The sequence below is a fragment of the Equus asinus genome, chromosome 15 (assembly GCF_041296235.1).
Source record: "Equus asinus isolate D_3611 breed Donkey chromosome 15, EquAss-T2T_v2, whole genome shotgun sequence".
Lineage (NCBI taxonomy): Eukaryota > Metazoa > Chordata > Mammalia > Perissodactyla > Equidae > Equus > Equus asinus.
The window spans coordinates 36,027,929-36,052,803 of NC_091804.1; the positions used below are offsets into that span (position 1 = coordinate 36,027,929).

A 24,875-nucleotide genomic window follows, 5' to 3' on the forward strand; every position below is an offset into this window, starting at 1 on the left:
GCGCACACTCAGTGCGACCCCGCCGGCGCACCGCCCACCCAGGTCCTCCAGCCCCAGCGGCTGTGCTCGCGGGGTAAACTGAGGCAGGGGGCGTGCTTGTGAGTTCGTTCCTTCCTGGATCCACACCCCAGGACCCGCAAAACTGCCTCCCCCTTCTTAGACCCGCATGGAAGAACAGGAAAGGACGGGAGGAAGGGGAGGGGGGCCAAAAGCAAGCAGGATCTGGGGAGCTGGCAGGTCCTGCCACACTCAAGATGGCGGCGCGGCAGCGGCGAGGTCCCTCAGAGGCGGTACCAGCGCATGCGCAGCGCGGAGTCCCGGCCCGGGACACAAGATGGCGGCAGCGGCGCTGGGGAGGGCGAGGCGGAGGCGGCAAAACGGGCGGTCGAGCAGAACGTGTAGCCGCGTCCCCTCGAGTCCGCTCCGGGCAGGTAAGCGCCCCAGGAAGCCATGGTCCCGCTGCGAGCCGCGCCAGGCTCCGGGGATCCGAGGCCAGGCGGCGGTGGCCTCTCTGGCGCTTTCCGCTCGGGGCCGCCGCTTGCCCCGTCTCTGCCGCCGCCGCCATCTTAGGCCCGCGGGTGGGCGGCCGGGCTGGTGGCCTGGATGAGGGAGGTGGGCCCGGAGAGCGCGGGCGGAGCGGCCTCTTGGGCCCCTCCGCTGCTGCCGCCGCCACCGCCTTTGTGTCGGGCTCCGACTCTGAGTCGCCTCAGCCCGGGGGCGGGAGCGCGCGGCGGGGCGGGGGGCGGAGCTCGGGAGATGGGCCGGCGCGCGCGCGCCAAACAGCCCGCCCCCGCTGGGACTGGGGGAGGGGAAGGTGCGCGCGCGCGCCAGGGCTCGGCCCTTGTTCGCGCGCCCGCGCGCCTGCGCACTTCTCTAGTTCTTTGACTCCTCCCTACTGGGCCGGAGGATTGTGATTGGTGTATTACTGAGATGATCCCGCCCCGTCCTCCTCCAATCCCGGAGTCGAAGACTCTGCCTTCTAGTGGTTTCCTCTGGTTGCGCAGATACACGTTGTCCTTAAACTGCTGGGCGCTGTGAGAGTGCGGTATGCGTGGGGCCGGCAAGCCACAGGATAAATAAAAACATCATCCTAATACGAGCAGTTCTGTGTTACTGGGAGTGCGCTCTGCTAGACTCCACGTAGAGCCCATAGAGGTAGAGTGATTCCGTCTGTAAGTCAGAAAGCCGTAGAAAGGCCTGGAACCCGGGCCTTTCCGAACCCAGAGCCGGCACTTCTGCCACTGACCTGGTGCATCCAAATCACTTGGGGAATTAAAAAAAATTGTTTTAATCGTAAAAAATTGGTGAAGATTTGAAACAGCGTGAAGTGAAATAATTAGTCATCCCATTCTTGGGATACGTTTAAGAAATACCAATTCTTGGGGCTGATCTGGTGGCACAGCATTTAAATTCACATGTTCTGCTTCAGTGGCCCGGGCTTTGAGGGTTCAGATCCTGGTTCCCGTGCTGTGGTAGGCGTCCCACATATAAAGTAGAGGAAGATGGGCATGGATGTGCACTCAGGGCCAGTCTTCCTCAGCAAAAAAAAAAAGGATTGGCAGCAGATGTTAGCTCAGGGCTAATCTGCCTCAAAAAAAAAAAAAACACCGAAACCCAATTCTTGTGTCTCTCTCCTCCCCGTTTCTGACTCCTGTGATGTGGACTGAGGGCATGAGTCTGAATTTCTTTTTTGCAAACCCCCCCAATGGTTCTGATGCACAGCTGGTTTGGGAAACACGGCAGCATCCCCATTTGGCCTCAGTAAGCTGTGTGTGCTTCCTGCATAGTTATCTGCCTGGTGCATCAGTATCACACAGTATTTCTTAGGGAAAATGTTTTTCTTTTTCTTCTTTTTTTTTGCAGGGGAATATTCACCCTATGCTAACATCTGTTGCCAATCTTCCTCCTTTTTTTCCTTCTCCCCCTGCCCCCTGGTGCCAGTACATAGTTGTGTGTAGTTGTAAGTTCTTCTATATGAGCCGCTGCCACAACATGGCTACTGACAGATGAGTGGTGTGTTTCCAACCCCGGCCACTGGAGGGGAGCATGCCGAACTTTAACTGCCACGCCATCCAGGGCTTGCTGGGAAAATATTTTTCAATAAAGATGAACACATTATGTTATGTAAGGTATTTTACATGTATTTTTTTTTTTTAAGAGCCCATTCAAAGAAGAGTTTCTCACTTAACTTTGGGTAGCTCTGGACTGCACCACCCCCCCCCGTCTGTGATATGTATATGTATAGTTGTTCCCTTTTCTCTTACTGTAGGGGTACTCTGGTTGGCAGGACCAGCCACACAATTTGCAGGGTCCAGTGCAAAATGAAAATGTTGAGCCCCTTGTTAAAAATATTAAAAATTCCAGGACAGTGACAGCAGAGCATTAAACCAGGCTCAGGGCCCCCTTCAGCACTGGGCCCTGTGTCGCTGTGCAGGCTGCAAGTCCTTGAAGGTGAACTTGCTGTTTAGAAAGCTCGAGAAGTACCATTTTCATCCCCTGAATCCCCAGATCTCACAGTGTGTCCTGCCCTGCCCTGGGGCCTTCCAGCTTGCTCTGTGTCATTGCCCGTCATGCTGTTGTCCTGCTCTGCCCTGGGGCCTTCCAGCTTGCTCTGTGTCATTGCCCGTCATGCTGTTGTCCTGCTCTGCAGCATTTCACAGGCCTCTGACTCTCTTTTCTGTTTGCTCTGCAGTTACTGATGCAAGGATTCCCCTGGGGTTCCGTCCACTCCACTGCTGACCAGCCCGCCCACCTGCGCTGAGCCTTCCGGCAGGCGTCCCCCTGCCTCTGTGGGACCCTGTGACTTGGGGTCCATCTGGCCGGAGAAGAAAACCCTCTCATGCTAGCATTGCAGACCCCAGAGGGTGAGAAAAAGAGGGACCTCGTTCAGCCTTGAGACCTATGAGCTCAGCCCCCAAGGAACCAGGAGTCCCTTCTCCCCAGAGAACCAAAGCACCGACAGCTCTTTCTCCCCTGGGTCAGTGGTTTCAAACGGTTCTGTTGTCACGGACCCCTTTTGTTGTGTGTGTCCTCTCGCTTCCTGCATTTTTATCTGCCACACTGTACCGATGAAGTAACCGTTCCCTTTCCAAGTTAACAAAGACGTCTCTGAGTGTACAATAAAATCAGTGTCCCAGTGATTCCTATGATGTTGTCAACAGCCAATCAGAGCTTCTGATCAGCATGAGATAATCAATGTGACCACAGTGAGTTGATAAAATTTCAGCAAGCAAAGATAACTCATGTTTAAACGTGCCTTTGTGGTCTTTTTGTGAGTAAATGTTTGGCTTCTTTTGGGTGTTGTGACATATTGAAAACAACTCTAGGATCACCAGTCCGCACTCAGTTGGCCCTCCAGGAGTCTGACAGCCAGGCTGGGAACCACTTTGGCAACTGAGGCTTGTGTTGGGTGTGCTCTGGGCGGGGGGATAGGGAATAGAGGTGTGAAGGAGCTGACCTCCTTCCTGGTATTTAAAGTCCATTTTCACCTGGGGGTTATGATGGACTGAGTTAGATGCTGCTTCTCAGTCCCACTGGTTCTTATAGCAGCAGATTGGTTCCTGCCCTGTAGTGGAGATAGAGGCACCCGATTAGATGCCGTGTCTCTTCCTGGGCTCTGCTTTGTTCCAGTTGGATTTTCATGGATAAGAACAGGAAAGAGGAGGAGTTAATATTCCTTCTTGTGGGAATAGCTTCTCAAGGGCAGACCCTGGTCTGTTGTTTGCCCCTCTTGGTGCTTTGTAAACATTTGCAGAATGAATGAGCACCCGTTGGGTCCAGGTACCATACCGAGCACTGGAGAGAGCTGAACCGGACACACTTCCTAGTCCTGGGGATTCTAGTCTAACGGGGAGACAAACCCTGTTGGTAGGTAGTGCAGACTATCTGAGTGCTACGATGAGGTGTTCATGGCCTGAGGAGGGGCTCTGACCATCTAACTTGGAAAGGAGAGTCAAAGGCAGCTTTCTGGAGGTAGGAACCTAGTGGCAAGCCAGGCAGAGAATTGGGGAAAGAGTATTTCAGGCAGAAGGAGCGACAGGAGTGCACCCATTTTACAGTTGAGGGGACTGCAACTTAGATCCCAGGGCTCCGATGGTGGCATGCTGGCCCTTCAGGATGCACTGGATGGATTTCTCCACGTCTGCACGTGGTCACTGGGGCCCTGAGTAGTTTGCAGTTGGTGGTGGGGGGTGGAGCTGACCTCCATGCCCTGCTGGCCCTGACTCCCTTCGGTCCTCTGTGTGGCAGGTCCGGTGCGGGTGCTGAGATGGCCAATGAGAATCACGGCAGCCCCCGGGAGGAAGCGTCTCTGCTGAGTCACTCCCCCAGCACCTCCAATCAGAGCCAGCCCTGTTCTCCAAAGCCCATCCGCCTGGTGCAGGACCTCCCAGGTACTGGCGAGGGGCAGTGGTGGGGGGTGGGGTAGGAAGGGTGCCCCAGGAGCAGCCCTGACCTGGCGGGGTTCCACGCTTGTTTGCAGAGGAGCTGGTGCATGCGGGCTGGGAGAAGTGCTGGAGCAGGAGGGAGAACCGCCCCTACTACTTCAACCGCTTCACCAACCAGTCCCTGTGGGAGATGCCCGTGCTGGGCCAGCATGACGTGATTGTGAGTGCCGGCCTGTGGCGGGGGCTCGGAGCAGCTTCTGGCACCTGGGCCTTCCCCAAATGTACCTTGAGCAGCTGTTAGGTGCCTAGCCTTGTGTCAGGACCTGGGGTACAATGACAAGCAAGACAGACAAAATCCCTGCCCTCATGGAACCTACACGCAAATAGGGGAGGCTGATAAGTGAACAGACGACTCTAACAGTGTGTGCCATTGGACTTGTACTATGTGTTGGCCACTGTATCTGGGATGCTGTTGTGAGCAAGATAGACCTGGTCCTGCACTTGCCCTCTCGGGGGCACACTACTGGAGGGGCCAGTGGGGTTAGAGTGCAGCAGGGATCCTGGCCTGGCTCGGGGAGGTGGGGGGGCACGAGGACAGCTGCTCTGTGAGTTAGCATTTAAGGTGAGAAGGTTAGTCAGAAAGGGGAAGAAGTGCATTCGAGGGACTGGAATGTCGTCGCGATAGGGGAGGTACAGGCACCGGTGGCTGGCGGGAACTGGGCTTTTGGATCCGTCAGTTGGAGCAGACTTTCTGAGCGCAGTCCCCGTTTTGCAGACGAAGATGCTGAAGCTCAGGGGAAATGACTGGCCTAAGACCTCAAACCATAAGAGGCAGAGCGGGACTCACACTGATGTGATACCAGGCCACACTGTCCACCATCACACTCATACTCTGTGTCACCAAAGGAGTTCCCTTCACAGGGTCTTGCTCTTTAGAAAACAAGCATTTCTTGAGTTTTTCCTTTTTTCCTGACTTTTTGGTACTTAAGGCAAAGATGTTAACATGCATTGAGCGCTGATCTCATGCCAGATGTCATGTTAAGCTGGTCATGTTCATTGACTCATTTAGTAATCTCAATGGTGAGGTAAGGCCTAGCACGGCTGTTTTAAAGGTGAGGGAGTTAGGAAGGGAAGTAACTCCCCCAAAGTCCCGTGGTTGCAAGTAGCAGGCGGCAGGAGTGGAGCCCAGGGTTCTGTCTGCATCCAAGCTCCCTCTGCTCTTCTCCAAGGAGTAGGAGCAGGGGGTGGGAGGGCATCAGAATTCTGCAGTACCGGGACTCCTAAGCCACTCGCCCTGGTTGCAACTCTGCTGGTCTCCCTCCACCAGTCGGACCCTTTGGGGCTGAATGCGACCCCACTGCCCCAAGACTCAAGTTTGGTGGAAACCCCCCCAGCTGAGAACAAGCCCCGAAAGCGGCAGCTCTCGGAAGAGCAGCCAAGCGGCAATGGTGTGAAGAAGCCCAAGGTGAGTGTGGGTTCTCAGGAACTGGCTGGTAAGAGCCAGTCTAGGCAGGCAGCCAGCAGGTTCCCTGCCAGGGCTGGGCATCAGCAGGTTGGTCAGGAGGGGGGCCCGGGGTGCCGATCACCAGGTGCACCAGTGTTGGAGCCATACACCAACTCTCCAGACCTGATGCTTTTGACTCTTTTGCTCCAGATTGAAATCCCTGTGACACCCACGGGCCCATCGGTGCCTAGCTCCCCCAGTGTGCCAGGAACCCCAACACTGAAGATTTGGGGGACGTCCCCTGAAGATAAACAGCAGGCAGCTCTCCTCCGACCCACAGAGTGAGTCCCTGTTGATTGGCTGGGGGGCCCATTGTTGATGGCCAGCCTGCCCAGGATTGTGGGATGTGGTGGCAGGCAGGGCACCCCTCCTTCCTTTTTCTTTACTTTCCTCATTGCTCCGTCTGTGCCCCAAGGGTGTACTGGGATCTGGACATCCAGACCAATGCTGTCATCAAGCACCGGGGGCCTTCAGAGGTGCTGCCCCCACATCCCGAGGTGGAACTGCTCCGCTCCCAGCTCATCCTGAAGCTTCGGCAGCACTACCGGGAGCTGTGCCAGCAGCGAGAGGGTAACTGCCTCTCGGACCTTGGCCTCCTTTATTTCCATCCACCTTTAGCAAGAGCCAGGGGTGGCCAGGTGGGCTTTGGGAATGGCACAGTGGAGCCCAGTGGTTGAGAGTATGGGCTGTGGAGGGGACAGGCCTGTTGGAGTCCCAGCTCCACCAGCTGCTGGCTCTGTGACCTTGGGCTCATGGCTTAACCTCTCTGCACTTAAGTTTCCTCATCTTTAAGAGAGGGACGATAACAGTGCTTACATAAATGGTGGCTGGGATCGGTAACAAGAGAACAACAAAAACAATCAGTAACACTTCCAGAGTGCTTCCTATTTGCCAAGCACTGTTCAAAGCTTTTTTATGTATCCTAAAAGGGCATAAAAACGAGAGTACCTGTACCTCACAGAATTACTACAAGGAGTAAGTGGGATGGAAAGTGCTCAACAAACCGCAGCTTTTATTAATTTAACTAGTAAATAAACCTGCTTAACTTTGCTGAAATATAGAATCTCTCCCTCCCCCTTTTGTACCCTTTGTAACACTTAGTAACACCCTTTATAAACCAGCGCTTCTCAGAATGGGCTGTCTTGTGGACGGGACTGTGCACCTCCCGTGCCCACGCAATGCCTCACGTGCCAGGCCCATGTGGAGCCCACTGACTGAATCCAGACCTTCATCAGCTCTCCTGTCCTGCAGGCATTGAACCCCCTCGGGAATCTTTCAACCGCTGGATGCTGGAGCGCAAGGTCGTGGACAAAGGCTCAGACCCCCTGTTGCCGAGCAACTGTGAACCAGTGGTGTCGCCTTCCATGTTTCGTGAAATCATGAATGACATTCCCATCAGGTGCAGCCCCGCAGCTGGGTCGGCCTAGGGCCATTTGGTTTGTGTGTCCAGTCTTGTGTAGAAGGGCTCTAACTCTGCCCACTCTCTGACTCAGGTTGTCCCGAATCAAGTTCCGGGAGGAAGCCAAGCGCCTGCTTTTTAAATACGCAGAGGCTGCCAGGCGGCTCATCGAGTCCAGGTTTGGCACCCTCTCCTGCCCCCAGCAAGATGGGTCTGTGATCAGAGTGGGGCAGGTCACGGGCCATCTGGCCTGCTCCCCAGGCCTCTCTCATTGCTATTGGTGGCAGAAAGGGGGCTGGCTCCCCAAGGCAGAACAAGAGCTGCGATGTAAACCTAGGGGTGGGCGCCCAGATGCCGGTGGAAGTCGGGTGGGAGGAGGGTAGAGCAGACACTTCAACAGCGACCCTTTCTGCACCTCAACTGGCAGGAGTGCATCCCCCGACAGCAGGAAGGTGGTTAAGTGGAATGTGGAGGACACCTTCAGCTGGCTGCGCAAGGACCACTCAGCCTCCAAGGAGGACTACATGGTGAGTGGCCCTGGTCACTTCCTGAAGGCCAGTGGAAAAGCTCTTGGCCACTTCCTCCCTGAAGCCCACTGCCTGCAAAGGCTGGGCAGGGCCCCACAGCAGCCTGTTCTTGTGCAGTACAGCAGACCATTGACACTCACAGTCCCCAAACTCACGTATATGGAGATGTTTGTCTAGGCTCCTGGCTTTCTCCCAAGGAACATTTCCATTAAGTTCTTAATGGAATCCTGTGCTTGGCCACACACCATTACGTAGCTACCTTTTCAACTTAATGAATGTTCAACATCTCCCTTGAGTAGATTTTTGGAAACAGATCGACAAACTGCCTCATCTTGGGTGTGTGTGCTCATATCACAGTGAAGAACTACTGCCAGGTTCAATTCCCTAATGTGTCCAAAACAGTTCTCTTCTCTGGCCCAAACCCATCACTTCCTTTAACTCTCCACCAGCACTAGCAATGGGCTTTCTTTTCAGGACCATTTTTCACAAGAGACAAGGTTTCGCACTTCACGATAGTAACTGTGTACTTGACACGTAGAGTGACAAAGGTAGGTGTACTCACTAGCCAGAGTGACTCATTTTCACTCATCGCTTTCACACATGTGATTCAGCTAAATTACAAATGCCTACTTATCCTTGCAAGTCGCTGAAAGCTCAGATTTCAAATCTGCAATGACCAAGGACCCCACTTTATAATTGTCTCTCCCTGATAGACTGCAAATGTTTTATAAGCGAGGACTGTGCCTTATTTGTCTGTGTCCTCAGCACGTATCATGGGATCTGGCACAGTGTAACCCCAACAATAAGTGCTGGCATTTATGGGACACTTACTGTATCCCAGGGGCTTGGTAAGTCCTTAATGGGAATCACATTTAATAATCAAACTGCCTTGTTAGGTAAGTATTTCATGTTCTCTTAACAGCTTAGGAATAAGATTCAGGATGCCAAGGGATTTGTCCAAGTGACACAGTTAGTAAGTAGCAGAGCCAGTTTCAAAATGAGGACTGCTGGAACCCAACAGCCCTCCCCTGGCAGCCCACTGGAGCCCTGATCAGGAGTGTCTCCTCCAGGATCGCCTGGAGCATCTGCGGAGGCAGTGTGGCCCCCACGTCTCGGCTGCGGCCAAGGACTCTGTGGAAGGCATTTGCAGTAAGATCTACCACATCTCCCTGGAGTACGTCAAACGGATCCGAGAGAAGCACCTTGCCATCCTCAAGGAGAACAACATCCCAGGTAAGGGCCAGGTGGCAGGGAGTCAGCTATGATACCATCAACTCTGTCTCCCAGGCCCTGATTGAAGGGACAAGTGTGGCTAAGCCTCAAAGCCACAGTCTGGTTTGGGGAAGCCCTTTTCCCCCAGCAGTGTCTGGGGCAGGACCCGCTATGTCCTTTGGCTTGGGGGTCTCAGCATTCCTCTGGGAAACAGGGAGAAGTGATGAGAACGAGAGAGCCAGAAGGTGGGAGAGAAAGACAGGCCAGGGGCTAAGCAGTCAGGTGGATCTGTGTTTACATCCATTCTCTGCAAGCCTCTTTCCCCAAACTGACACCTGGCTGTAGGATCCTATGAGGATTCACTGGTAATTCCAAGTGTTTGGCCCAAGAAAATCTCTAAATAAGATACTGTAACTATGATGATGAAAGCGATGCAGTTCTCATACTTCTGAATGGCAGCAACACCCACAGACCCGAGTCTGTTTACCTACCAGGCGCTGAGGCATGGCAGACTGGGGGCCTCGGCAGTACAGAACATGTCAACACAGGCCACCAGTTCTTGCCCCTGCCAGTTGCCAGGCTGCTTCCTTTGTAACTGAACCGTCTGGGCTGCAGTTTACTCCTCCATGGCAGGAGACTTACCTCCCTTGGTTAGTGGGATGCGCATGTGAAGCACCTGGCAGGCAGTAGGCGCTGACGCTGTGCAGGGTGCGAACTGGCAGAGCAGGGGGGCAGGGCGGACCCTCACTGTTCTCCCTGCCCGCAGAGGAGGGGGAGGCCCCAGAGGTGGAGCCCCGCCTGGTGTACTGCTACCCAGTACGGCTGGCCGTGTCTGCACCCCCCATGCCCAATGTGGAGATGCATATGGAGAATAATGTGGTCTGCATCCGGTATAAGGGAGAGATGGTCAAGGTCAGCCGCAACTACTTCAGCAAGCTGGTAAGAGCTGGGGGGAGGGGGAGACAGGTCCCCACAGGTGGGAGGAGTGAGGGCCGGCTCTGTCTTGCCCCAGAGGTGGCCAGTGATGAGGGAGTGCGGGACTACTGCTGAAGCCCACTGCTTTCTGTCCCACAGTGGCTCCTTTACCGCTACAGCTGTATCGATGACTCTGCCTTTGAGCGGTTCCTGCCCCGAGTCTGGTGTCTTCTCCGACGGTACCAGGTACAGGCCTGGAATGGTGGGGGAGCTCCTCTGGAGGCAGTGGGGAGGCCGAGCTCCTGACGCTGACTGTGGCCACTCTGCAGATGATGTTCGGTGTGGGCCTCTACGAGGGAACAGGCCTGCAGGGATCGCTGCCCGTGCACGTCTTCGAGGCCCTCCACCGTCTCTTTGGCGTCAGCTTTGAGTGCTTCGCCTCGCCCCTCAACTGCTACTTCCGCCAGTACTGCTCTGCCTTCCCCGACACAGATGGCTACTTTGGCTCCCGCGGGTGAGAGCCCGGGGCTGCTGGGCCCACTCTTGCCTCCAGAACACAGGTCCCGCCTTGGGCAGCTGCTTCCTAATGCTTTAGAGCTTTGGAGTCGGGCAGTCTTAAGTGTAGTCCTTGCCTTCACCCCTCACCAGCTGTGAGACCTTGGATGTGGCACTGAACCTCTGGGAGCCTGGGGGTTCTCAGTGAATTAGCCCAGGTTTGGAGTAGGAACCCTACTCCACCTACTGGAGTAGGAACCTGGAGTAGGTTCCAGGCACTGAGAGGAATGAGAAGTGTAATACAGACCTGAGACCTTACAGACTAAATGGGGGTGGTGGGGGAGATGAGCACGGATGAGAGGAGATGATGATGCTGTCTCCAATAGGAAGACGTGGCCAAGCCAGCAGGAGGGAAGGCTCAGCAGCTGGGGAGGTCCTAGGGTGGCTTATGCCGAGGTGGTAGTGGGTCAGAACTCCATTTGAGCTCCAGCTCCTCCACTGACCAGCTTGGTGGACTCGGGCCACCAAGCCTGAGCCTCTCTGTGCTCATCCATTCAATGGAGATGGCTACACCTTGTCCCAAGACAAATTAAGGGTAAATGGTGACCGGGGCCATCTCTTCAACGTGGCTGCCTAGGGTGGGGGTGGCACCTGTTTTTGGTTGAAGGACTGGGTCCTGATGGGACTTTGAATGCTCACCTCTGTCCCCAGGCCCTGCCTGGACTTCTCCCCGCTGAGTGGTTCCTTTGAAGCCAACCCTCCATTCTGCGAGGAGCTCATGGATGCCATGGTCTCTCATTTCGAGGTGGGTGTGCTGCTGCTGCTGGGGTGGCAAGCAAGATTGCCAGCCACCTAGAGGGCAGCTCCTGATGTCCACTCTCTACCCCTCCCACAGAAACTGCTCGAGAGCTCACCAGAGCCCCTGTCCTTCATCGTGTTCATCCCCGAGTGGCGGGAACCCCCGACACCGGCGCTCACCCGCATGGAGCAGAGCCGCTTCAAACGCCACCAGCTGGTCCTGCCTGCCTTCGAGCATGAGTACCGCAGTGGCTCCCAGCACGTCTGCAAGAAGTGGGTGCCTGGGGAGGTGGGGGTAGGAGGGCTGGGCTGATGGGGCCAGGCCAAGCCCCACCCTGAGCCGCTGCATTTGCCCGCAGGGAGGAAATGCACTACAAGGCTGTCCACAACACGGCGGTGATCTTCCTACAGAACGACCCTGGCTTTGCCAAGTGGGGGCCGACGCCTGAGCGGCTGCAGGAGCTAAGCACCGCCTACCGGCAGTCAGGCCGCGGCCATGGCTCCAGCTCTTCCTCATCCTCCTCCTCAGAGGCCAAGGACCGGGACTCAGGCCGCGAGCAGGGCCCTAGCCGCGAGCCTCACCCCACTTAACACATCCTGCGGGGAGGAGGAGCCCCAGGGTGCTGGTATGGACTGCTGGGACTCAGGCCTTTTGGGGCTGAGCAGACCCCAGGATCCTCCCCCTGGGGTGGCAGCAGGACTCAGGCTGCCAATGACATAGGAAGATGATGGCTCTGCCAGGGCTCCCCCTCCCTGCCCAATCCCCCACCTTCCCACGTCAGATTCTCTCCAAGTCCCCTGTAAATAGGCCCCATGCCTTCCCTTCCTTCCCTCCATCCTGTTGCCTCGTTTCATTTGTAAAAGGAAATACAGAAACCCCCCCCCAAGAATGTGTGAGGATCTTGAGGGCAGAGAAGGCTGAAGAACTTGGAGCTCTTTCAGGGGCCCTCCCCTTCTACAGCCAGGCTCACCATCTAATGAACCCAGGGCTCCAGTGTCTTACCTTCTCACCCTGCTGTCCCCACATCTGGGTCCCTGGGGGCCTGTGCCCAGCAGGTCTGGAGTCCAGAGCCCTGCGTCATGCATCTGCAAGCCCCAGACTCCCACAGCCAGGTCTGTGCTGATACCTCTGGGGAGCAGAGGGCTGCTAGCTGGGCCCAGGTGGAAAGCTAGATGCCTGCTGGCCCTGGAACCATCACAGTGAGCAGGCAGCCAGGTGTGTTTTAGTCAGGTGAAAGAGCAGTTCAGAGACACCACATGCATCAGGTATGGCCTTCATGTAGATGAGCACCTGGCTGCACTGCTCTCTGAGGACCTCTAGGCATGGAGCAGATGCTCCCCTGGGGCCCAGGAGAGGAAGCAGGGTCTGAAGGTGCTCAGTGGGGCTCTCACTGGCTCAGCCATCTCTCCCATCATCAGGCCTCTGCCCCAAGGGTCTTCCCTGCCGTTGGGCCACTGTACTTACAGAGGCAGGGCAAGATGCACTGTGGGGCCAGGCAGCCTCCACCTTACTCCCACCCTTGTGGGTGTAACAGGCTCCTCCTTCCGCCTGCTTCCCAAGTCCGTGCCTGGTTCAGGCTGTAGCAGCAAGTGGACAAAGTAAGCTGGCCAGGGCTGGACTCTGGTCCCTTTATTGAGACTGAAGAGCCAGTGGGTCCATCCAAACAAAAATAAATTTCTCTCCCAAAGCCTGCCTGCAGGCTGAGGCACCCAGCAGGTCCTGGCTGGGGCCCATGGCTGTCCCCTAACCCCAGCAGCACAGGTCTGGCTCCCCTGGAGTGACAGGATGCTGGCTGCCCAGTAGCTGGCAACCCTAGTTGGAGCAGGGAGGTGAGTCCCAGTGGGTTCCTCCCACCCCCAGCAGGGCTGGCCCCAATATCCACGGTCTGCTTTGTGTTCCTGGGCTTCAGTCATCAGCCAGGGTGATAACATCATACTCGATGCCCTGGTGTTGCAGCTGTTGGATGTGTTCAGGCACTGCCTCCTCTGTGCCAAACAGGCCCTGGGCTTGGGCCATAGCAGCATCAGCCACCGCTGTTGGGGGGCAGGGGGAAAGGATGGTGAGCCTCAGGCCCCAAAAGCTAGGCGTGAGCCCCAGGCCCCCAAAGTCCTCAGGGTCTAGCTCCATACCTGTGACAGCTGAGTGTGCTGCAGCCTCAAGCTGGGCCTGTGTGACCAGCTGCTGGCCCGGGGACACAGGCACGTACTGGATCTGGAAGGGAGAAGCCGATGAGATGTGGCCCTGGAGGGGTCCTGCCCATGCCCCATTTTTACCTGGTCCCCCAAGGACCCCACCTGGGACTCCTGGTCCCCCAAGGACCCCACCTGGGACTCCTGAAGGAATGGGGCTCCTTGTTCGTACTGGATGTGTGTGATCTGGCCCTCCTGTACCTGGAGAGAGAAAGCCAAGCTGATGATTCCAGAAGAAGGTGGTACATCCCCCCTCTCATTTCTTACCCTCGCCCCAGGCCTGGCGTACCTGGATGTGATGACCTTCTGGGACCACGACATATTCTTGGGGGAGTAGGTGCTGGACGCCATCTTGGGAGATGATGTACTGTACCTAGAGAAGTGTGGCGAGGAGGCAGGTGCTGGGGCCCCACTCACCAGGAGCTCAGGGAGGAAGACGACGGGGCCAGAGACACGCCCCATCAACCACGGCAGCTGCAAGCACGGACACTGGGAGGGGTGGTTTGTAAAGTACTTTTCCTCCCCACAGTGGGCCTTGAGGAGAAGGGCACGGGGCTGAGGTGGTCAGCAGCAGCTCACCTGGTTGTCAGAGGTCACTAGGTGCTGCACTGTTTGGCCATCTGCTGTGGTGATCTCTTGGATGTAGGTGGCTTCCTCCTGCCAGGGCCAAGCTAGTTCTAGCCTCAGCTCTCTGTGTGCCCCCACCCATGCCTGCGGCCTGCCAGCAAGGCCCCCAGCCCAGGCTCTCACCTGATTGGTCACTGTCTGCTCCTGGGCCACGATGATGTGTTCCTGGCCCAGTGCCTGCTGTAGCCGCTCTGGGCCCAGGACCCCATGACTGGACTGGAGTGCAGCTGGGCAGAGAGGGGAGCATGCTCACTTGGGCTCTGGGGAAACCTGAAATACCCTGGCCCCCACCCTTGCCCAATGGTGCTCTCTGGGGCAGGGGCTCAAGTGCCTGGTCCACCCTGGGGCCCCAGAAGCAGCTCACTGTGCAGTGTGGCCAGTGTCTCATCATCACTGTTCAGGATGATGGTTTGGGTGGGGGTCCGGGCTGGGGCCCGGGCAGTAGGGGTCCCTGCCTTTCTCCCATCAGGACTGTGCAGCCGCTGGATGTGGAACTTGAGGTGCCCATTCCGGTTGAAACTGGAGGGGAGGGAAGAAGGCTCAGGGGTGGTCCCACCATGCATGCCCAGCAGCCCCTGCCCATCTATACCCAGCCTTACCGCTGCCCACAGAGGTGGCACGCAAAAGGCTTCTCGTTGGTGTGGGTCAGCATGTGCCGCCGCAGGTCTTTCTTGTTCTTGGAGGCGAAGCTGCATTGGCTGCACTGGTGGGGCCGCAGGCTCGAGTGCTGGGCCATGTGGGCCTGCAGAAGGAGCAGAGTCAGGCACCGGTGGGTCAGGACAGACAGCTCCCCACAGACAGAGCTGTCAGGGAACCTGTTCTCAGGTGAAGTGGATCTTGGAGGAGCTGGTAAAAACTACAAACCAGACCAAGATCTGGTGCTGCTGTGTGCTGAGAGGGGAAAAAACCAAAGACTCTGTCATCAGGTCACTTGGAATACCCTGTCCTTGCTTGGACTCAGTTTACTCCGTGCAACTTACAGATTCAGACGAGGGGACCTCTGAAGGTCTCTTCCAGCCCTGACATTCTAAGGTTCTGGGCCCTGCTCCCCTCACTGAGGTGCTGTGAGGATTTAGTGCATGGCTGGATCTGAAAACCGGTAGTCCTCGGGTGAGTGGAGGGAGCCCCCCAAAACTGGACTGTGAACCTGCCACAGAACCTCCCTCCCTCGGCTTCTCCACGTCGTCTCCCCTGCTTCCCTTGAACTCTGCCCTCATGTTCCAGACCATTACAGTTTCCCTAAACATGCCTCACACCACCACGCCTGTGTCTTTGCTCCTGCAGGCCCAGCTTAGCCATCACCACCTCTGTGACGTCTCCCCCAGCACTCTATGTCCACACGACCCATTCCCTGCCTGTGTTCTGCCATGCACACTCTGTTCACTATGGGGACACTGTCTGGCGTTAGTCACACCGTCTGGTTTGCCTCCCCACCAGACTGAGCTCCCCAAGAGTAGGCCCTGCTGAGTCATCTCTGACCCTAGAGGGAAGCAGAGGGCCTGGCTCCAGGAGGGCTCAGTCAAGGTTTGTTACACAAACGAATGTCAGCGGAGGCATAGGCGACAACACCTACCCGGACTTCAGGCCACTGGCGAGCACTGAAGGGGCAGTCGGGGCACTTGAAGGCACTAGGCCCGGCGTGGGCCCGTTTGTGACTCTCCATCTCAGCTCGGCCCGGGAAGGCCTCAGCACAGATCTTGCAGGAAAACTTCTTTGACGATGCCATGGCTGCCGAAGGTGGCGAGGGGGGCACCACCAGCCCCAGGGCTTTGCTGGCTGCAGGAGGTGGGGAGGCAGAGCCCTGGGGGTCCCCTACCCGGTGGGTCCTGGCTGGAGATTGGGGCTCAGGGCCGTCTCTGGGCAGCCCCCCACACTGCAGCAGGGGCCACTTGGCTCCAGAGGCCAGGGCTTCTGGAGTTGGGAAGGAGATGGAGCCATCTGCGGTCAGCTGTAGAGAGATCGGGGAGCATGAAGAGCTGAGGCGGGGAGGGAAGGAGGGTGAGGAGACGGGGTAGGGCTCACTACCCCAAGCCTCACTTCGATGTGGTGCAGCTGGGTCCCATCGGCTGCCATGATGTAGTGGGTGCCAGCTTCTTTCAGGGTGTCGCTCACAACCACTGCCTGGGCTGCCTCCCCGGGGGGCTCCTCGCTGCAGGCAGAGAGGAGGGGAGGGGTGAGCCAGGGTTCTGAGAAGGTATAGAGGGCCACACGAGTCCCTTTCTCCAAGAAAATCATCAACTGAGGTGACTGCCACCACAAATGGACTCTCTGGTTTGAATCCTGGCTCTGCCCTTTACCAACTAAACCTCCACTCTCTCTTCTCTAAATGGTGACCATGTGTCCAGCATGTCATCCTTCTCACATATGATAATCCCTGCCCCCTTAAGGGGGCAGTGAGGCAAAGGGCCCCAGGGGTCCAGCCCAGGTCTGGCCAAGTGGGGCAGGAGAAGGCCAGTGGGGAGGCAGGGCTGACAAGGACCCGCAGCCCACGAGTAGAGGGCAGAGGCTGACAGTCTGCGCTGCCTAGGTGCTGCCTCAGGGATCCTGATTCCCACTCCAGCTGAACAATTTAGCACTTGGATTCAGGGCTTCCTCAGATGGCCCAGGGGTTCAGTGAACATATACAATATAATCATTTCTGCCCCAAACTCGCTTAGTGTAGATGAAGCCAAGTGCCGCTGCCGGGCCTCCAATGCCAGCAAGGAGCCTGAGCTTGCTCCGAAGGTCACAGCTGGAACCACCTCAGGGATCATCCAGAACAAAGATCACACAGGTTTCAGAACCAAAGGGAACGGGGTTCAAATCCTCGCCTACTGCACGTCTGACCCCAGGCGAGTTACTCAACCTCCTGGGCCTATGGCCTCATTTGTAAAATGAGGGAACCGCAGCTCTCACGGGAATGGTTTAGGTGACTTCATAACGTCAAGTGCCTGGAACATGTGAGTGGCCATAAAACTGCAGCTCCTGACCTCCTGAGAAGGAGATGACTCCCCTACAGCCTAATCACTTCGTACATATTAGGATTTTTGCCACCTGCCAACAAGGCTTGGGTGGGCAAGGTCCTCATCTGACTCCCCCAAGTGCGTCTATAAATGGCTGCAGGGGGCGGTGCAGGCAGCAGGTCTCACCTGTAAGGTGTGCCAGGAGCTGATGTCCCCTCCTCCACAGGAGGTGCTGTGATGACACTGTAGCCAGCCCCGCCAAATGGACCGGGTGCCAGGGTGATCTGCTGTAGGTCAGGGGGGCCTAGCTGGCTCTCAGCTGCCACACTGCCCCCCGGCTCTGCCACATGGAGGGTGACCACTTGTGGAGCAGCACCTGCTGGGGACGGCTGCCCACCAGGGGATGCCAACTGTGCTTCCACATCCTCCGACTTGACCACGGCCACCTGCAATGGCACCAGTGGGCATTATGAGTAGGGTCTGTGGCAAAGGAGCTGGGGTTCAAGGCCCTTCTCCACCTCAGGGCGTCACAGCTCACCCACACTCTGGCCAGACCAAGTGCTGCCACTACTCCACCAACCCCAATTGTGTGTTCTTCTAAGATGCACTCTAAGCAGACTAAACAAGAATACAGCAGAGTGACATTGCCCCCCAGGGGCACTGGGCGATGTCTGGAGACATTTTTGGTTGTCACAACTGGGGAACAGATGCTACTGGCATCTCGTGTGTAGAGATCAGGGATGTTGCCAAACTTCCCACGATGCACAGGACAGTCCCACCACAGAGAATCATCTGGCTGAAAGCACCACTGTTGAGAAATCTTAGGGGAGAGGGACAAGGGGCAAACTATTTAAGAAAAAAAGTAAAGTCAGCACTCCACCTCACATCTTACTCCAAAGTCTGCTTCAAATGGATTAAAGATCGAAATATAATACATAAAACACTAAATATATTAAAAGAAAATGTGCATAAGTATTTTTATAACCCTGGGGTGGGAAGATATTTCTAATCATGACAGAAAAAGATGCTAAAACTGCAAAACAAACCATAAAATGAAATAAAAAAACAAAGAAATTGGGAGGGAAGTACTGAAAAATTTATATGAAATAAAAGATGGACTTCCCTCCTATACAAAGAGCTCTTGCAAAGCAATAATAAAAAGACTAATAATTTAATAGAAAAATAGAGGACACAAGCAGGTAAGTCAGAGAAGAAATAAAATGGTCTGTGAACAGAGAGAAGTTTGACTTCATATATGATCGCAAAATTATAAATTAAGACCATGAAATATACTCTGCCACATAGAAGAGATTTACAAAGATTGATGGCACCCAGTGTTGGCAAGGGGGTAGGGAAATATACTATAGTGGTGGTCATATAAACTGACATATCTTTTTATGAGGCTGGCTTCATACCTTCAGACCTACCAATTCTACTCCAAGGAGGCTTTTTTTTTTTTTAACTAAAAAGTATTTATGAGCACCTGAAAATATACATGCACTGAAGCACTGCCTTGAGTTAATGAAAAACCAGAAACAACCCAACCTATAAAGGACTGATTACATAAACCTGAGAACATCAACATGCTGGAATGATGTGGAGACGTGATACGGAGATGCTACGGAGGAGGGGACCTGTGTGTGCCAGCCACGCCGCGCCTCACTGCTGGGTGAAGAGGCAGGTTGTCGATGAGCATGAATAGTGAGATCCTCTTTTGAAGGAAGGACAGGTCTCTGTTAGTGTACACATGGACAGAACTGGAAAATGCTATTACCCTGTCAACAGCGGTCAACCGAAGGAGGGGAGGAAGGTTAAGGACTTTCACTTTCTGCATAGAATATGTCTTAACATTCATTTTGGTTTTTCATAGGCATATGCTTTTGTAATCAGAAAAAAAAAAAAACCCCAAAATGAATGATCCTGGTATGAAAGCAGCAGAGAGATCAACAGAACAGAACTTGTCTAGAAGCAGACACCTACACAGGAGGGAACCTTGTACACAAACAAGGGGACACTGCAAACCACTGGGGAAGATTAGAGTATTCGATATACTGCACTGGACAACTTTCGGGAAAAAATGAAATTAGTCCCCTACCTTTCTGCATACACCAAAAATAAATTCCAGGTGAAGATTTAAGTGTAAAAAAATGAAACCTTCAGAAGAAAATATAAATGCATGTTTATATAATCTTGGGATGAGGGAAGCCTTTCTAAGGATGATACCAAAGGCAAAAACTATAAAGACCGGTCTGCTTATTTAACTATCTAAAAATGTAAAACCTCCATACACCCCCAAATGCCACAAACTAAATACTACCAAGATTTCCAGGCCCAACACCAGGCTCCCTCTTCCACGGAGTCTTGTCTGTCTCCCAAACCCCAGCAGCATGTTATTGCTCCAAGTTCTTGGAATTTATCACCTCAAACACACACTCTACATCTCTGCCAGAGGGTGGGAGACTGGAGGTGCTCAGAGCTTCTCCCTGCCTTAGAGAAGTGCGGGCATGTGCCGGTGGAGGGGAGGGAGGCCTGAAGGTGGCCCCAGGCGCCTGGGTGGAGCAGGGAGAAGTAAGGACGGTGGGCTCGGGGAGGAAGAGTTGGGCTTGAGGTGCAGGGAACAAGAGAGGTCGGAGCTGGAGAAAGCCTGGGGAGTCCTCAGGCTGGAGGAGGTGTCATGGAATGAGGACACTAGGCTAGATGGGAAGCTAGTTCAGACCCACGGGCACAGGGCGGCCACAGAGCTAGAGCAAAACCAATCAAGAACAGGGCCCCAGAAGCCATGGGGGGTGGTGCATGCCACTCGGCATGGCAGAGATCTCTGGTGACTCCGGAGAGTGGAGTGGGAGATCCTCTGACCTCCGCGGCACAGCTGGGCCCCTTCCTCTGCGTTTGCCCACTGGATGTCAGTGGGTCTGCCTCCCCCACTCACTGGGAGCTCCCACAGGCCGGGGCATGGCTGATTGATTGCTTCCCTGTACTTCCAGTGTCAGTGCAGAGCTGGGCATCTACAGGCACTAGGCAAGGGAGGAGGTCCCCGGCTGCTCACCTGTAGGGCTGTGCCCCCCAGCTCCCGCTGAGCACTCATGTTCAGCAGCAGATCCAAGGCTGTCTGCGTGGCCATTGCGGTTGACTCTTCAGCTCCTGGGTTGGGTGGGACCTGAGCTTTAGGAAGGGCTGGAAAACGGGCACCCAACACCACCCTCCCCATCCTTCATCCTCCACTAGCACAAGTCCTGACCCTGCCCAGCTCCCTGAGAGCTCACCTTGTTGGTAGATGATGGTGGCGCCACCCAGGGTGTCAGAACAGAGCAGTGGGGGAGTCTCGGGTGACTGAAAAGGTGCTGCCTCTGGGGGGATCTGTGGGATGGGGATATGGCCAAGCCAGAGAGGGCTGCTCAGATTCAAGTGCCATTTACCAAGTACCTCCTATATGTCAGGCGCTTTACTTCTGTTGACTTGCTCCATCTTTCTAACCACTTTTGAAGATATTTACCAGCTCAAAGCTACAGAGGAACTGACTGAGGCTCAAGAGAGGTGCAGTAACTGGCTTACGACCCCAAAACTAGCAAGTTTAACAGAACTAGGACTTGAACACAATACTGGGTGACTCCAGAGCAGTGGTCCATCTTTTGGGGTGGGAGGGAGGAGACAATGTACTCAGCTACAAGACTTTCTTAGCCTCCCTTGTAGCTACGTAAAGTGTGGCCATGTGGCTAAGCAGGAGCTTCTGATAAAGTTCTTGAGAAAGACAGATGGACAGATGGCAGGCATCCTTTTTACCCTTATCCAGTTTCTTGCCTGGGATGTGGCTAGGAAGGTTGGAGCTCCTGCAGCTATGCTGGACCATGAGGGAATCACAAAGATGGAAGTCATATGCCTAGGATGGCTGGGAAACAATATTCAGAGCTTGGTCCCTGATGACTGACATGGAGCCACTACACAAACCCTGGACCGCTGACCTTTGGACTTCTTTCACGAGAGAAGAATAAACTATTCTCTCAACTATGATACTGACGTTTCCATTCTCTATTACTAGCACTGGAAAGCCAGCCCTACTCTGAGCTCAGGGCTGTCATATCTGTGACCTCAGCTGTTCTGTACCACAATCTAGAGAGACAAGGATCAGTCTATTGCAGCTACTGTGCACATGAGGACGCTGGGGCTGGGAGAGGCGATGTCACGCTGCCCTCCCAGCCCACCTCTAGCCCCCTTGCCTGCTGCCTGCTTGGTTGCGCTCACCTCGGGCGGTCCCGGGGAACCAGGGGGTGGCCCGGGGGCCGCACCGTGCTGCTGCTTTAGCTCCTCGATCTGCTGCAGCGAGAAGAAGGGGCGGCGGCGGGACGGGGGCTCCTCGGGGTGGCGCCGCCCCCACTCCTCGAAGCTGCTGGCGTGCCGGCACCGGACGTGCAGGCGCAGGTTCTTCTTGTGGCGCGTGCTGAAGTGGCAGTACTCACAGGCAAAGGGCTTGGCCCCTGCAGGCACACGTGAGGCGATGCTTGCGCCTGCCCACCCCTCCACGACTCCCTCCAGGAAGCCTCCCGTGACCCCAAGGACCTGTCCACTGACGCACTCCCAGGCATGCATGCCCAGGCTCGGGCAGACACAGGCCGCTGTCCGCTCCGGTGCGCCAGGACAGAGACGAACCAGGTCAGCCCTCCGCACTCACAGCCTTCCCGAGTGCCTATTTCCAAGGGCACGCCCCCGCACACTCCTCTTATGACTCATCCTCCCCCCAGGGAGACAGGAATCCGACTAAAGGCGCCCCTGGCTCTCTTTCTCTAATCTCCCCTCCTAGTGTGCCTACCAGAGGCCTGGGCCCCAAGGAGGAGAAAGAACCAACTTCTAGTTTCTCGCCTTCCGTGGGCCAAGCATATGCTTGTGCCTCCTCCGATGCTTCATCTGCCAAGGGCAGGACCTCTCTCAGACCCATCTCTAGCTCCAGTGCCCAGCACAGACAGGGCTCAGGGAACAAGTGGAACTCTTTTTTATAACAGCCATATGGTAGGTACTTCTGATTCCCCCATTTCACAGCTAGGGAAGGCTCAGAGAGGGCAAGTGACTGGCCCAGGGCCACCCAGAGAGTAGCCGGCTGAGCTGCATCTGAGCTGAGGTTGGAGAGTGAACACCCCCAGCCGGGACTCCCCGACGACTGAAAGGCTCCGAGCGCTCCCACAGCTGGAGCTGCCACGGGCAGGAAGAGAACGGAGCCGGGCTTCTGATCAGGGACATGGCGAGTTGAGGCTGGAGGGGTGGGGCTGTAGAGTTGCTGGCCTGACCTGTGTGCTTGACGGCCACGTGGGACAGCAGGAAGTCCTCTCGGAAGGTGCGGTAGGGGCAGAAGCTGCATTTGAAGGGCTTGTCGCTGACATGGGACAGCTGGTGGTTCAGAAGCGCCTTCTTGTCCTCACAAACAAACTCACAGAACTCACACTTGAACCTGGAGGTGATCAAAGGGATGGAAGCTTAGCGGGTGGGTGGGGTGGGAGTGCTCCATCTCCAGGGACCCTCCTCGGGGATGTACCTGCGGTTGGCAACAGCCTGGATGTGCGTGAGCAGGTGCATCTTGAAGGTGTAACGCTTCTTAAAGGACTTTCCACACTGTGAGGGGTCCGGTGAGTTAGATGTGGGATCACCCAGGGAGGCCCCTCGCTCCCACCTCAGGCCCCATCCACCTTGTCACACATGTGGGGCTTCTCAGTGCTGTGTGTCTTCATGTGCTGCGTGAGTCTCTTCTGCATGGGGTAGACACGGCCACACACAGGGCAGGGGAAGGAGTTCAGCTTCGGGGTCTGGGAAGGGACAAGAAGGGGCCGGATGGAGAGAGAAGTGGAAGAGGGAGAGTGAGAACTTGCCTCTGCCCCGCGCCCCTAGCAGCCCTCAAGCAGGCTCCCTTCCCGGCCTGGGCCCCAGACTCACCGGATCTGGCCTCTTCTTCCTGGGGGAGAAAGGCACGGGAGTTAGACCATCGCGTCTCCAAGCCCCCCCAGCCCTCTCACAGGATCCAGACCCAGTCTCAGCCCTGAGTGTCCCCACTCCCCACTCCCCACTCAAGCCTCTTTCCCTTAGAAGGGTATTTCCCCAACTGGGCGCTGGGGAAAATGCCAAGAAGCTGCTGTAAATAAGTTCTGCAGTCAACCAGATCTGGGAATTGTGCATTCTTTCTCTCACTCACAAAATACATTTGCATTTTAAAGGCTCTGAGAAGTCCTGCAGGAAAGAGGGCTGTTGAACCAGGTGTTTGGCCTGGTGTTCTTAATCTTAAGTGGACCCAGAACTCCACCTTCCTTTTTCTTTTTTTGAGAAAACCTATAAACATCTTGGAGAGCTGGCTTTCCCACAAACATGGTTTGAGAATCACTGTCCTCGTGGATCCCCGTATCCAACCTCTGCTCACACAGCACCCCTCGTGAAAGCCAACTCCTTCCTGAAGCTACAGATCTGATTACATTCACCGAGCAGTCACTAGGCCCCTAAGGGTCTCTGTTTCTCCATCTGCTTGTCCTAGGTCTGCTCTCTCAGGGCAAGGAGAGACGGGGTCTGGACCTGGAGCCTGGAAGCTCCTTGGATCATTTACTGAGCCCCTTTCGGTTACAATTTCCTTTAATCCCCTCAACAATGTCCCCATTTTCCAAAGCTCGCAGCAGGGAAGAGACTGAATAAGGGACCTCAAGGCCCCGCTACTGCCCTCTTCTGAGCCACGATCTGGGACACGTCGCCTTGCCTTCCCGATGTGCTGTGAATGGGGCTGGCCCAGAGCAGGTGCTCAGTAAATGGGAAACATGGCCATCCCTGGCCTCCACTTCCCCACCCACACCCACTGACCGGTCCCGGCTGTGCACCGCCGCGTGCCGGATGACGTCCTTCCGGTAGACACTGGTGTAGCTGCATTCGTCACACTTATAGGGCTTACTGCCCATGTGGTTGAACATGTGCTCCTGGGAGAGAGGCAAAAGGACAGTGGGCTGGGGCTCAGCCTCCTGCCCTGCCTGTGCCCAGCCTTGGAGTTGCTGTGGGAGCAGACTCTCAGAACGAGGGAGCTGCGAGGGTCAGAGCCTGTGAAGGCTGGGGACTCTCCCCTACGAGAGCACCTACTCTGCACCTCGCCCTGTCCTGCTCACCATTTGACAGAAGAGGAAACTGAGGCTCTGAGTGAAGGGACTTGCCGAGCTCCCACAGTGACTTTGTGAACGGCAGCACAGCTCTACAGCCTGTGCCCTCCCCAATGCACTGGAACACCCCACAGCGGGGTTCCAGAGAACAACTTCCAGGCCAGGGGGTCCTGTCTGAGGCAGGAGGTACTGTGTGCAGAAAGCAAGGGGCTCTGGCCATTTGTGCTTGCGGTACCCACACCCCCAACAAAGGTCAACCTGCCACCTCACTTTGGCCAAGCCAAGCTGCAGTCCTGGGTCAGTAAAATGGGACTATGGACACCTAGTATCTCCTCGGGCTGCGTGAGGATGAAACTAGGGTGTGCCTGCAAGGACTGGGCACTGGGCTCCTGCAGGTCCACAGGGCATGGCTGGGTCAACGAGGAAAAGGAGCCCCTTTCTTGAGACACAATACTGCCATCTGCTGGAAAACTTTCTAACATTCTGAATTAGATAAAATCAGTTTTTACTGGCGTCTGCCAGCCTGTGGTGGCCAACAAGCAAATCTATGATGTCCACAACGTGAACAGCTCCCCTGAAGATGTGATGCCACTATGCAGTGTGCAACCTGAAAAACTGCCCAGGGAGGCCCACTTCGACATTCTTCAGGGCACTGGCGGCCAAGACAGGGTGCCCGGGAATGCCCCATGAACTCCACTCCCTCTAGGCGCCACCGGTCAACTTCTACCACCTTCTCCCATCCAGCCTCCCTTCCTCCCCGTGCCCCGCGCCT

General features: G+C 55.6%; 2 protein-coding genes across 9 annotated transcripts in view; one reads left to right on the plus strand and one right to left on the minus strand.

Annotated features, from left to right (window-relative positions):
* On the plus strand, positions 1–12,856 carry PCIF1 (phosphorylated CTD interacting factor 1). 3 transcript variants are annotated; one of them, XM_014859906.3, is made up of 17 exons: positions 1–431; positions 2,693–2,864; positions 4,249–4,391; positions 4,481–4,605; positions 5,713–5,850; positions 6,040–6,170; positions 6,305–6,459; positions 7,141–7,288; positions 7,383–7,466; positions 7,716–7,815; positions 8,886–9,048; positions 9,794–9,966; positions 10,102–10,188; positions 10,272–10,456; positions 11,149–11,242; positions 11,333–11,508; positions 11,595–12,856. In XM_014859906.3, the coding sequence occupies exons 3-17, from the start codon at positions 4,268–4,270 to the stop codon at positions 11,824–11,826; spliced, it is 2,115 nt and encodes a 704-aa protein (XP_014715392.1). In that variant the 5' UTR covers positions 1–431; positions 2,693–2,864; positions 4,249–4,267; the 3' UTR covers positions 11,827–12,856. The 3 variants fall into 3 exon arrangements, with proteins under 3 accessions (XP_014715392.1, XP_014715391.1, XP_070342107.1); XM_014859905.3 differs by having other exon boundaries at positions 63–431; positions 2,693–2,977; XM_070486006.1 differs by lacking the exon at positions 2,693–2,864 and having other exon boundaries at positions 303–431.
* The window catches only part of ZNF335 (zinc finger protein 335), a 19,332-nt gene continuing 7,301 nt past the window's right edge, over positions 12,845–24,875 (minus strand). For all 6 annotated transcript variants that reach the window (XM_070486005.1, XM_014859903.3, XM_014859901.3 and 3 more), the window contains 19 exons: positions 23,817–23,929; positions 22,911–22,929; positions 22,667–22,783; positions 22,516–22,592; positions 22,271–22,431; positions 21,234–21,466; positions 20,258–20,351; positions 20,041–20,135; positions 17,181–17,440; positions 16,090–16,201; positions 15,626–16,000; positions 14,652–14,794; positions 14,417–14,571; positions 14,176–14,279; positions 14,005–14,082; positions 13,715–13,798; positions 13,561–13,626; positions 13,366–13,447; positions 12,845–13,269 (listed from right to left, as the gene is read on the minus strand). In XM_070486005.1, coding sequence (XP_070342106.1) covers positions 13,142–13,269; positions 13,366–13,447; positions 13,561–13,626; positions 13,715–13,798; positions 14,005–14,082; positions 14,176–14,279; positions 14,417–14,571; positions 14,652–14,794; positions 15,626–16,000; positions 16,090–16,201; positions 17,181–17,440; positions 20,041–20,135; positions 20,258–20,351; positions 21,234–21,466; positions 22,271–22,431; positions 22,516–22,592; positions 22,667–22,783; positions 22,911–22,929; positions 23,817–23,929 — 2,496 coding nt within the window. In that variant the 3' untranslated portion in view covers positions 12,845–13,141. The remainder of the gene's footprint in view (positions 13,270–13,365; positions 13,448–13,560; positions 13,627–13,714; positions 13,799–14,004; positions 14,083–14,175; positions 14,280–14,416; positions 14,572–14,651; positions 14,795–15,625; positions 16,001–16,089; positions 16,202–17,180; positions 17,441–20,040; positions 20,136–20,257; positions 20,352–21,233; positions 21,467–22,270; positions 22,432–22,515; positions 22,593–22,666; positions 22,784–22,910; positions 22,930–23,816; positions 23,930–24,875) is intronic.

What these genes read in the sequence shown, in the direction of transcription:
- PCIF1 (XM_014859906.3), top strand. Translation starts at nt 4,268, where the DNA reads ATGGCCAATGAGAATCACGGCAGCCCCCGGGAGGAAGCGTCTCTGCTG. An exon ending in CCTGGTGCAGGACCTCCCAG is followed by an intron (nt 4,392 to 4,480) that starts GTACTGGCGAGG and finishes GCTTGTTTGCAG; the next exon opens with AGGAGCTGGTGCATGCGGGC. An exon ending in CCATGGTCTCTCATTTCGAG is followed by an intron (nt 11,243 to 11,332) that starts GTGGGTGTGCTG and finishes CCCCTCCCACAG; the next exon opens with AAACTGCTCGAGAGCTCACC.